The sequence below is a fragment of the Macrobrachium nipponense genome, chromosome 17 (genome assembly GCF_015104395.2).
Source record: "Macrobrachium nipponense isolate FS-2020 chromosome 17, ASM1510439v2, whole genome shotgun sequence".
Lineage (NCBI taxonomy): Eukaryota > Metazoa > Arthropoda > Malacostraca > Decapoda > Palaemonidae > Macrobrachium > Macrobrachium nipponense.
Genome location: NC_087210.1, coordinates 71,324,429 through 71,337,359, shown reverse-complemented (window position 1 = coordinate 71,337,359; position 12,931 = coordinate 71,324,429). Strand labels below are relative to the sequence as shown.

General features: G+C 48.3%; 1 protein-coding gene across 1 annotated transcript in view; it reads right to left on the bottom strand.

Annotated features, from left to right (window-relative positions):
- LOC135195948 (eIF-2-alpha kinase GCN2-like) overlaps positions 1-12,931 on the bottom strand; it is a 153,288-nt gene that overhangs the window by 94,871 nt on the left and 45,486 nt on the right. Inside the window, exon 11 of the mRNA XM_064222451.1 lies at positions 794-798. Within this exon, the coding sequence (XP_064078521.1) occupies positions 794-798 (5 nt within the window). The remainder of the gene's footprint in view (positions 1-793; positions 799-12,931) is intronic.

Below are 12,931 nucleotides of genomic sequence, written 5' to 3'. Positions count from 1 at the left end.
ATTCCTCTAACCATAAGAAGGCAAGATTTGACCCTGGTCAGGATTAAGTGCTATTGGTGGAAAACTTTTGGCAAGGTGACAAATGATAAGAGCAAAAATCAAAAAGGAAGATTTTGAGGGAGGAAAACTTCAAAAGACAATAAAGAAAATGTCACTATCATAGCATAAGGTGAGAAATTCTAAGTGATACTTTTTATTACAAAAATATGAGAAGCAGCCACCCCATTATGAAAAATAAGCCAGCATCCATAAAGATAGATTTGATGAAAAGTTACGCCACCTACAATTTACATGCCTGGTGGATGGATGCCGCCATGCATATATTGGGATGACAACTAATAAGCGATCAAAGTGCCTCTCAAGGATGGTGCTATATTCATTACTATAAAACTATGAACACTAGAGAAGACCAGAAAAAGAAAAATTTAAATTAAGGCAATTAAAATTAAAATTTAGACCTTAGTACAAGGATCTCTCAAGACTCTTACATATCGGGAGAGCTCCTTGTTGGACAAGTGGGTTACATGCTCGCCTACCGATTCGGTTATAATCAAAGTTCGATTCCCCGCTCTGCCAACTGGAATCAGAGGAATCTATTTCTGGTGATTAGAAATTAATTTCTCGAAATAGTGGTTTGGATCCCACAATAAGCTGTAGGTCCTGTTGCTACGTAACCAGTTGGTTCCTAGCCACATAAAAATATCTAATCCTTCGGGGCCAGCCCTAGGAGAGCTGTTTATCAGCTCAGTGGTTCTGGTTAACAAACTAAGATATACTTAAACCATTAACTTACGTATCCTGGGAAAAAAACCTCAGCACAAACACTGTAAATGAATTTGAATTTTTCCCACAACAAACAGGGAGATGTAAGAAATCACCCAGAACCAAAAACACCATTGAGAGAGAGAGTTAGAGAGAGAGAGAGGAGAATTTGCTATACCACCACATGAACAGATCCCTATTCCTGGTGTAACAGCAAACAATATAACTAGAAACATGATATTGTTAAGATACAATAAAGTTTTGTACATACTTACCTGGCAGATATATACTTAGCTATAGACTCCGTCGTCCCCGACAGAAATTCGAATTTCGCGGCACACGCTGCAGGTAGGTCAGGTGATCTACCGCCCCTGCCGCCTGGGTGGCAGGAATAGGAACGATTACCGTTCTAGAACCAGATTTTCTCTTCCACCTGTCTCCTGAGGGGAGGTTGGGTGGGCCATCAATCGTATATATCTGCCAGGTAAGTATGTACAAAACTTTATTGTATCTTAACAATATCATTTTTGTACATGGACTTACCCAGCAGATATATACTTAGCTGATTGACACCCTTGGTGGTGGGAAAGAGACAACTATTTACTGAATAGACAGGTAAACAACATACGTTGTAGTAATAAATAAATAAAACCTTGGTTTCCTACTTGATCAGGCGGAAAGACTCCATGGCTAATGCCTAGGAATCTGCATTCGCCTCAAGAGGCCTCAGCGAGGATGTGACCTATGGCTAGAAGGAGTTCTTGTGGGTCTGTCGATGGGGTCTTATCCATTTACTCGACAGTCTCTCTTACATGACTAATAGCCTATTGCCTAGTGGCATAATTAAGGAGCACAACACCGATCTTCCCGACACTGATCTAACACGAGGGTTAGTGCTTAAGTTGAAAAGTATCTACAAAACTCCTTTCAAAAAACCCAAAGAAAAACACGACGTTAAATAAAATTTAACTCACTAGTTAAGGATCAGTATCTGCTCCCTATCCCAGCAATGTATCCGCAGACACGTATCAACCAAGAGAGAAGGGTCCCTCGAAGGTTATCTTGACATCCTTCGGATAATGGGAAGTCAAACACAGAGTTGCATCTCCCGTATGTGACAGCTAATATGTCCTTATGGACATATTGTTAGGGAAAAGAACAAGAATTCGGAAAAGCTCGCACTTCATGCGCTTTTAATTCTCAGCTGTTTGAAGGAATCATCAATGCACTTATCAAGTGCTTAGGAGATCACAATGTCTCAAAGAAGGCCAGGGCGTTCTTGATATAGATCTCTTCTGGGTGAAGCCTGGAGCCTGGCTAGCGCTTCGTGCCTGGCAGGCGCCTAGCGCCTGTCTAGCGCCTCGCGCCTGGCTGGAGCCTTGCGCCTGAATGGCGCCTAGAGCCTGGCTGGAGCCTCGCGCCTGGATGGCGCCTTGCGCCTGGCTGGCGCCTCGCGCCTGGCTGGTGCCTGATTGGCTCCTCCTTCCTGGCTAGCGCCTCGCGCCTGGCTGGAGCCTTGCGTCTGGCTGGTGGCCTTGCGCCTGGAAGGCACCTGGAGCCTGGCAGAAGACTTCATGATTACTGTCTATGAGTCTGCATGCCTCAAGAGTTTCAGCGAGGTAGGGACCTATGACTTGACAAAACCCTTCTGGATCATGTCAATGGGGGCTAGCCCGCTTACACGACAGAGCCTTCTCGGATCGTGCCAATGGGGGCTGACCCACTTACATGGCAGAGCCTTACCTGTATCATATCAATGGGGACTAGCCCTCTTACATGACAGAGCTTTAGGTTTCTCTTTACTGGAAGGAGCCTGGCACCTGGATGGCGCCTGGCTGGCTTCTAGAGCCTGGCTGGCTCCTAGAGCCTGGCTGGCTCCTAGAGCCTGGCTGGCGCCTTGCGCCTGGCTTGGCTCCTCCACACTTGCTGGAGCTTCGAGCTTGGAAGTCTCTCTAGGCTGTCTGGCGATGTCCACATCGGACACTCTTATATCTGTCCGATTTGTTCGCCTCTGGCGCATTTGTGCCAGGTTGGAGGCCCGCTCCTCTCAGTATCCGACCATGACAGAGTTCTTGGAACTGTCCGCCTCTGGCATTTTTCCCTGTATTGGCATTTGGCGGGCTTGGATGGCGCTACATTGTCCGAGAGTCCTGAAACAACCACATAGTTTATCAGGAGACTGGAGAAGGGTGGAAGAAATTCTTCCCCTTTGAGCTTTTGGCCCCTGGCAAGGGGAGGTGATTTTAGTCAGCTACACCAGTAGACGACAGGATATCTAACAATACGAGAGAGAAGAGTCTTCCTCCGAGGAGGATCCTTCGTGAACACTTCTTTTGCTAACGAGATCTCTTCTTACATGTTGATGAGGTTCCTCGTTGCAGAATCTTCCCTATCCTTGCCCGAAGGAAGGGAAGGAGTCTGGAAGTCGAAGGAGACTCTGAGCTGAAATTGGGCGGAACCCTTGATTTCTAGCTCTTATTGTATCCTTCTGAATACCTTCTGGGAACCATTTTGAGCCCTCATCGCACCCCGAAGACTCTGTAGGCAAACGTTTAAACCATCTCTTCCTTCTGTAGATGAAAATGTAAGTACCCTGCTGAGAACAACGAAACTTCTATCTGAAAGCGTTGCGTCAGGAATAGAGGGATTTTAGTCTTTTGCCAGACATACTATGCTGGCAAGAACCCATTGCCGAGTCTCCATTGAATCTGATGCGAGATTCCAATGCACAAAAAATGCACTTGTCTTCTTGGTCGTTTAGGGCTAAGAGAAACAAAGAATTCCTTCATAAACTTCCTCAAGAAGTTTGATGAGGAGCAGTTCCATTTTTGTCGGAACACGGAATCTGTGGCCACAAAAAGATCCCATTCGAAGTACATGATATCCTACTCTTGTCGTATTGCGGTATCGTATAAGATCTCGAAGATCTAATCCTCTGTTATCTCTAATTCCCCTTGTAGAGACAGAGTATAGCCTTTTACTGCGTTCTTTGATAGCAGATATATACATAGGTGATTCTTCCCTCTGAAAGTGAAGAAAAAACCTCGCTATGTGGTTCACAGAGGTATCGGAAGAGGACAGTTTCCTCATTCCATCTAGCACGATCTGCAGCAATTCTATGTCTTAGCCATGACTATTGTCATTTACCTTGAAAAACCTCTCATTCCATGTCCACTTCTGGTCAGTCTGCACGCGGACAGACTCAGAGTGGAGAGGTTTTATTGGTCTATTTATATAGATTCTGATAGAATATCCAGATACTCTTGGAAAAGCCTTACGAAACATGCTGTGAGAAGAACGTGACTTCTGTGAATCCAACCTCTCTAAGGCCAAAATGAGGCATACATCCTCTCTTCCTTTGACGCCCATTTATCTAATATCTGTTAAGAATTTATAACTAGGGGAAAAAAGACTAAAGTTTATTCCCCTTCTTTAAATTTAAAGATCTCTATATTGCTACCTCTCTTGGTTCGAGGAAAAAGAAAGCAGTCTAAAGGAGCCTGTTCGTCTTCTACCTTACAAAGAGATCTATGAAGAAGACTTTCCGCAGGTTCTCACAACTCTTTTCAATAAATGTTAGACATACGTTAACAGTTATTATCATTCGATCGAGAAGGTTCACACGGACATGCAAAATCTTGCATCGAACCTCTTAAGGATCGTTACGTTCCGTGTCTGTTCCCAAATAGGTTCTCTTTGTTAACGCGAAAGAACAGGGGCGAAAAAAGAGATTCTCGATGCTCTTTGCGATATGAGTGTGTCGTGGAGGAAATGGCCTAAGTGATTAAAATAAATCATTTCATCATTCTTGTAAGCGACCCCTTTTCGTATAAATGGGTAACGAAATCAGGAACGAATCTTGCCGTTACCGAGCCTGCTGTCCGAGAGGCTACTGGACTCTTAGGTTAATAACTCGCTAAAACGAGAAAATATCTTGGATGGTGCTTCTGGCGCAATTTGTTTGCGCCAGGCTGGCGCTTCCTTCTATTTTTTGTTCTTTTTAGGTTATGTGCCATAACATCTATGCCTTTATGGTACCCGACCTCCTTCACATGTTAATTCCGTTCTTAGTGGGAAAAAACTTTTATATACGTAGTATAGTCCATTCAGGGAAACAACTTCTGCCACTAAGAGAATGTTTCCCATCCCACTCACCCAACTTCTGCTTGGAGCAATATCCCATTACTATAAAAAGGTTTGTGTGCGTTTCTCGAAAGGGTGAGAGAATCATATATATCGCGCTCTGCCGTATTAGAGTCCTTTATAATAACTGTCACATTGTGGTAAACAGCATTAATCTAGGAAAACCTTTGTAAGGATACTAGGAATTCTGTAGTTAACCTCGGTATGTGCATAAGACTTGACCATACCGTAGTCTTAAAGTGAATTCTCTACTACATTCACCTTCTCACTAAGCATGTATCTAATAAGCCATGCTTTCGTAAGCATGAGAGCATTATACAATATAGAGTTCCGCTGCGTTAGAATCCTTAAAAATGTTACCTACGGTACACAGCATTGAAATGTTGTAATACTTTCTTATTGAAAGCTTCTAGCAAAAGGCAGACAATATTTTATTTATGTTTGCTTAACTATCCCCTCAAACCGAGGCTAAAACCACGATTGTAGGGAAGAGACACGGTTAGTCATTGCCATCCCGCAGGAGAGAGACCTGTAACCGACCACTCATGACCGACACCTACATGATACTGCGTTGGTGTCTAAGGCTCTAAGCGATCATAGCAGTCTCGTTAGCCGACTGGCCTTACTCTTCCAGAGTTGCCAGCTACTCCATTTAATAAAGGAATCTTATTAAAATTATTATCGAACTTCAGGAAGTTCTTATAATGCATATCTAAGCGAAACAAGACTTCGATAAATCTAGAAGCTAAGTAGGTGTTGTCTTAACATCCCTTTAAGCGTAGTCCCTTCCTAGGAAATTCCTGGAAGGATACTGGTAATTGAGTTGCTCCGCAAAGTAACACAAAAAAAAATACGGTATGTGCTTATGATTTGCCGTATCGTATTCTCAATTCTCATACAGCAGATACTCTACTACCTTCTTTCCCTGCCGAGGCAGATAGAGAAAGGAAAAATTTTTACTATCTTCGTTCTTTTCGTTAATAGAACGATAGAAATGACAATTTGTCCAAAATTACATTTTTCCTAACAATACAAACCTGAGGTCCTTTTACAATAGGAAGGTACTAGCGGCAGCTGGATAGGTCGTAAGCTTTCGAACAAGGGGTTCGGTAGTTAACTGCTTGTCCGACAGGCGCGCGCGCGCGAACTGGGAGGTAAACAAATCACTTTTGCTTTCGGCCCAAGCAAAAACTGCAGAGTGATGGGTGGCATGAGGTGGGACTATGTGTAAAAGGACCTCAGGTTTGTATAGTTAGGAAAAATGCAATTTTGGACAAATTGTCATTTGTTCCGACACGGCATACAAAACCTTCGGTGCTTTTACAATAGGAAGACTCACTTCTTGTGGGAGGAATCTGAGTCTTTGTGAACAGACTGGTGTTCGCCCAACCTTGGAATGCCTCCCTGGTCGTAAGAGCGAGGAGGGATCCAAGCCTCTGTCCGATTGATCGGGGTGTGCACCGCAGGATCAATGGTCAGACCTCTGGACCAAGTACTAAGAGAGAGGCAAGGTATCTCTTCGTACCAGCAAACAAGAACAAGTTCCTATTTGCAAGAGGCAAACATAAAGTTATGGTTTGTCTCTTGTTTGGCATCCACTTCCCCCCCTTGTAGGAGGAAGTGGTGGATATTCGCTCCCATCCCTAGTGAAAAGGGATAGGATGGGGCTCTGTCGAGTAGCTCACGGGATCTCGTCCTTATCCAGCAAGGTGATGACCGTATCCCTCTACCCACAGGTAGAGGAGGAGAAAAAAGATAGGAAGAGAAGCCAGTCACTCTCTCATTCACTTATCTATTCTTACAGTCACACCAGGACTCGATGCTGTTCAGCCTGCTAGGGTCTGGGTTAGCTACACAACGTGTTGAGCAGCCACCACGGGTCCCAAGGAAAACGATCCAAGGACCTGTGGGCAATATCCAAAAGGTAGAAGGAGGTGCCAGTGGTCTGGTTGTACCAGACCCCTGCCTTCAGTACCTGCGCCACGGAGAAGTTCTTGTGTAACTCGAGGGAGTGTACTTCTAGGTCATCTTGGTGCTGACGAAGAGTCTTCAACACTCAGCCTGGGATGTCGAGTTTCTTCAGAAAGCGCGGTCGCGCTTTCACAGGACAAAGCAGCATCTCCTTCGCATCGAAGGCGGTGAAGTCCATTAGGGAGGGGATTGTGAAGGACTCTAACCGATCGTCAGGAACCGAAGGGTTCAGAGGTCTTCGCTACGAATTCGGTTACGAAATCGAGCGTCACGAATCCCCATCCCCTGGATGCTTGACTTCGCAGGAAAAGTCATGCAATTACCTCAGAGGAAAAGAAGGGAATGGTCGTATGACCTATCCCTCTTCTCGACTTCGGTGATGTCCTGTACCCATACTGGTCTATCCGTCTGCAGCGAAGTTGTTCTTCTCGGTAGTGGATAGGACACCGACACTCAATGGTGGGTGTCGATGGTATGGGTACTGTGACAAGCCGTTAGGACGAAGAAAAGACTGTTATGGAACAACCGAACTAATCCACAGCGAAGTTCGTAACAGACTTGGGCGCTCTGACAGCTGCCGACTGACTGCGTTCGGTAGGAGGCAAGTTGTCCAAGCACCCGAGCAAGTCACGTGACCTTCGCCTTAAAAGGGTTATGCCAAGAGACTAAACAAATAATTTGTTCGTCACCGATGCCAGAAGGCAAGGTGATGACTCTCTTAAGGCATGTGCCCAACAGGCGAAAGTCAATTGCCTTCTAGAGACCGAGGTGGGCCCTGATGGCAAGAATATCTCATAGTATAAGCTGATTCTCGGCTAAGGAAGAAACAACACTATGTGTCGTTGAAGACGAAGGTGTACAGAAAATGCAACCTACGTCTTCACAGCTGAACCGAGAGAAGGATTCTCAAGATTCTGAACCTGTGCTACAAAGACTGAGACGCTAACCGCTATTCATTGCGTCCGGTGAGGATCGTAGTTGCAATAAAAGCGGAGCGCTTTTCAGTAATGAAGATAGGGGAAATACTGCCTGAAGAACTGCTTCTCATGGGCTGAACATTTGGAAGTAGAGCTGTCAGGTCGGAGAGTAGGCGATGTCTTCTGACATATCTGTTAATTCGGGGCGAGCAATGAATATTGCACACCTACGAATACGAGATATTTTGAAGACAAACTCAGATGTCTGCAAAAATCATTCGCATTATCGCGGTGCGATGCAGCGGTGACTAGTACAGACTTCTGTTACCGTGCGGTAAACAGAAAAGATGAAAGAGTCCAAGAGATATCTCTGTTGAAAATTCTCGCAATGTCGAAGGCGATGAATCGAGCGTCACAGCAGTAGATGGTCCTTCATTATTGCGAGAATCCCCGTTAATCAGAGACCTAAGTCCATGATTGTTGGGCAGAGATACAGTTCGGTAGTCAATCAAACCAGGGGAGAGAGAGACGTAACCGACCGTGCATCTCCAGAGTACCTAGCTGATACTGAGCCGCTATCAGGCAGTTCAATACGCAGTAGCTCTCGGTGACATCGTCATCCTGAGTTGCCAGGTAATCCATTATTCCACGAAGGAATGCGTTCGGCTAGAACCATCGAGCATAAAGAATACGCTTCGAGCAACAATTATATTTAACCGAAACGGATTTCGGTAAATACAAAAGCTGATTTGGTGTTGTCATGACAATACCAAGTATCTAAAATCGAAACTGATAACTGCTGGGAGGTTGCAGGCAACCCCGAGTTGCAGTTCAATTAAGATACAATTCGTCTCGGTCACAAACCGTAGAGTTAACTACGGTATGCGCCTACCCCCGGACAATTCAACTGTTAAAAGAATCATGTCGCGAGGGTAATATACGTAGTATATTTGTAGGTTCTGTACCACGACCTCCATCCTAAATTCTTTTCCTCTCGAGGAATGAGAATAAGGATTGGAGATCGACCGCCTTCGTTTTCTAGTCAAGAGAGTGAAGGAGAAGTCTTTCCCAAAGGAAAGCTTCAATGGTGAACAGAATACCGAAGACGATAGTTCAAGCCAAACTGGAAGTTCCCGTCCGTTCTTCTCTATTCCAGGTTAATCGCCTACTGTGAGATACCCTTCTTCCAGCAGCAGTCTTCTTCCAAATGCTAGAAATTACAGGAATTCGAGCATAAGCGAGGTTCCCGATTATCGTGTAACAATTATCGGGGATTCTCGCTCACTTTGGACCGTGGTCTCGCCTAAGTGTTTGGAGATCGTAAAAAACTCGAACACTCTGAGTGCGCTAGAAATTCCGTAGAATTCTAAGCACTCTGCGAAACCCACCGAATTCGTCAAACGATATCGGCTGGTGGTCGCCTCCATCGATTCCCGTAGAAATCGAGAAAGGGGCAGGATCCCTCCTCAACGACCGGGGCTTACGTCAGGTAGGACCCGAAGGTCCCCCCGGTAGCGCAGCCCCTAACGTGGGATCTTACAGAGAAATCTCTGTAGGATCCCTCCCCTTTCCCTCGTAGCCGTAAGGAGAGAGGGAATGGGGGAGGAATTGGATACTGGCTCGCCTTCCCAGCGGAACTAGCAGTTGGAGAAGAAAAGGAGCAGCCATCGCCTTACGGCGATGGCCTCTCAGAGCCTGGGAAAACGTATCGTCAGGAGAAAACGTTTTCCCGAGGAGGGTTACGAACTCATACTGTAGGTAAGTGTCTGCCGCCACTGTGAACGTCGTCTGGGTGGGGCTGATCGACACCTGACAGCAGAGAGCCGATACCGTCCTCCGACTCATTCCAGTCCTCGTCGAGGTCGAAACCTCACGGAGGACCGAAGGGGTATTCCAATACGGTGTCCCGAAGACACGTAGAAACGCCTCTGTCGCAGTAGAGGAGGTGAAGTAGTTTGTTCGACCGGCCAGAACTGAGAGAGCCTTCTTGTCCGGAGACGAGAGACTACCTGGTTCAACACAGTCGGCAAGCTCCGATCGCGGCAGACCCACCGTCGATTTGGGTTCCCTCTCGGGCCCCAAACGACTCGAGCCGAGAGTGGGCTCTGCTGGTGGGAGCGGCGATCCTTCCCCGAGGCTGTCGTGCTGACGAATCAGCGCCATAACCTCGGCAAAGTTCCTCTGGATCTCGGAAGTCACAGCATCTTGCAGAGTGGGACCGGTTAAGCCCTTCGAACAAGAGCATATTCCGAGAACCTTCCTCCTAAGAAGGGGGAACAGAGACAGCCCTCACTCGGTCTTCTCCATCCACTTGCGCATAACGTCCTGGCCGTCCAAGAACCGTGCCTGGCACGTTAGGGCGTCGTGGTGGGATCATGAGGGGCGCACCCATCACGATCACTCCTCAATACCTCGCTCCTCCCGGTGTAACCCGAGGAGGTTGAAGGTACGGGGAGAGGCAGACCTGACGCTATCCTCGCTCGCTGGCAGAACCAGCAGGCTTGGAGGGCGCAGGCGATCGTCAACCCGCGGTGGCGATCGAGCTGCAGGCCTGGTCGAACCGTCGCGCTGTGGAGAAACGGCTGGGACTGAGCACAGCGGCCCCGATCTCGAGTGTCAGAAGAGCATGGTGCTGGTTGCCGTACCCGATCGCTCTCTGTGAGAGCGACGGTCAGGCGACCTGCAGCCTCCACTGTCACAGTGAGACCGGTGCTTGTCCTCACGGCACGGCACGTCACGTCGCTGGTTCCAGCCGTGGAACTGGCACCGGCGAACGGGAGGACCTCTTCCCAGCCCTAGCCCGTGGCCGGTCGTGGACCGTCATGTCCCCGGGTAGCCAGCTGGTCGCGCGAGAGCGAGAGCTGGCTGGTGAGAGCGCGTGAGCGGCTGTAACCAGTCTTCCGCCCCGTGCCGTGAACCTGACGCTGAGCGAGCTCCGAGGTCTGGTTCCTGGCTGCACGGTCGCTGGTAGGCGACCGTACACTCGGTACCTCCCGCGAACGAGAGGCCGAGACGGACCCTGATGCAGTGGCAGAACCACTGACACCAGGCGAGGAAGAGAGAAGTACCGGTGTTAGCCGGTACCCCTCTGGTCCCCGTAGTCTTCTTCCTTGCGGAAAAAAGAAGAGACGGGCCCCGCTCCCGAAGGAGCAGGAGGACCAGCGGAAGGAACCCTCCCCCCCGTCCCACCGAGGTGAGACGGTTCCCAAGAAGCTCCCGAGGGAGACTTCTTAGGAGGGAGGAGGCAACCTTCTTCTTCCTCGGCTGTGAAGCCTTAGAAGTCGAAGGGGAAGAGGCGGCGGCAGCCGACGACGATGAGAAGATGAAGACGACGACGACGACACCTTCCTCCTCTTTCTTCGTCAGCTTCCTCAGGACAGACGTAAGATCTGCCATCCAGGGCGGAGCCGGGGCTGCTTGTAGCCGAAGCCACAGGGCCCGGACGCACCTGTACAGACAGACCATAGTCTGGGGTAGTACCACCACGAAACAGGGACAACGTCAGCAGGTATGGGCATCTCAGGAACAGCAGGCACAGCCAGCACAGCATCGGTAGGGACAGCCAGCGCAGCAACGGCAGGACAGCCAGCGCAGCAACGGCAGGGACAGCCAGCGCAGCAAACTGCATGGACAGTCAGCCCAGAATCGGCAGGTAGCGGCAGGCAGCAACCGGAAACACAGGAGTGAGCAGCAGCCAGCAAAACTCCGGGTACCGGAGGCAGGTCCAGGGCGAGCTCTAGGGCAGCGGAAGTGGTCGCTGCAGCGCGGCAACCACGAGCGCGGCGGCACGCCCCCCTCTCGGTACGAACAAGGCACTTCACAGCGGCTGTAGGCAAGACTGTTACCACGTGAGGCGAGTACACCAGTGAGGAGGGACGTCGTCACCTGGAGCGTGGTCACCACTCCATGGGTGACCGCAGTAGGCCCAGACATAGAACCGCAGCCCCTGGACACTAGCACGCCCTGCAAATGGAAGGACGCCCATACCTCACCAAGGTCCACCCTCGTGGCAGTAGCACCTGCGGAAATAACAGTAGTAGCGATTAGTGGGGGGGGAGTGGGGGGGGAGTCCCCCTCGCGCGGGGGGGTGGAGCCCTCTCCGAACGAGTTTTTGGAGAGACCCCGAAATAAACAATTGTACATCGGGCACCGAGCGCCCTCCCCCGCGCTCGACGGATCGGGCGAGGAGAAGAACGCAGATAACCTCCCCCCCCCCAGGGGAAGGGCCATCTGTGGGAGCTGAGCGGGGGGGGTTCTCGTTCCCCACCCCCAGCACAGCACCATGTACCCAACAATAATAAAATAAGAGCCCGAGAGCAATCGTGCCCTCGGCCCGAATGCAAGGGCATAAAGGATCAATTCCCTGACTGAGCGGAACTTGAACCAATAAATATTGATGCAATCAATAATAAAAGGAATAAAATGAAAAAGAATCTTGCATTACGATTCACTTCACAATGAATAAGGGCTCGGATCGAGCGCATTTGCGCCCTCGGTACCGAGCGCAAGGGTAAAAGGATCCATTCCCGATTATGAATGGAAACCTTGATCCATAATGAATTGATGCAATCAAAATATATATAAAATGAAAAAAGAATACTGCGCTTGCGATTTCACTTCATACAAATAAAAAGGGGAAGGATCAATTCCCGGGAAATAGCGGAAACATTGATCCAAGTAAACAATGCAATCTCAATAAAAATATGAAAATGAAAAAGAACTGCACTTGCGATTTCACTTCATTCAAATAAAAAAAAAAGGGAAAGGATCAATTTCCGGGTAAGCTCGAAACTGATCCAAAATGAGTATTGCTACAATCAAAATAAATATATGAAAATGAAAAAGAATACTGTACCTTGCGATTCCACTTCCATACAGAATAAGTTTTCGTGCGAGCGCATTCGCTCGGCAACGAGCATACAGGTCAAAAAAATATAAATGAAAAGAGCACTTACTTACGATTTTCATCTACACATTTCCAACCAAAATATACGCTCGGAGCGAGCGCTCTCCCGCCCTCGCACCGAGCATACACAATACGAGGATCATTTCTGGGAAAATGAATTCCCACACTTACGCCCTTCAGTCCCGGCACTCGGGTAATCGGAGGGCGTGGAGAAACCAAGATCCTTTAATTC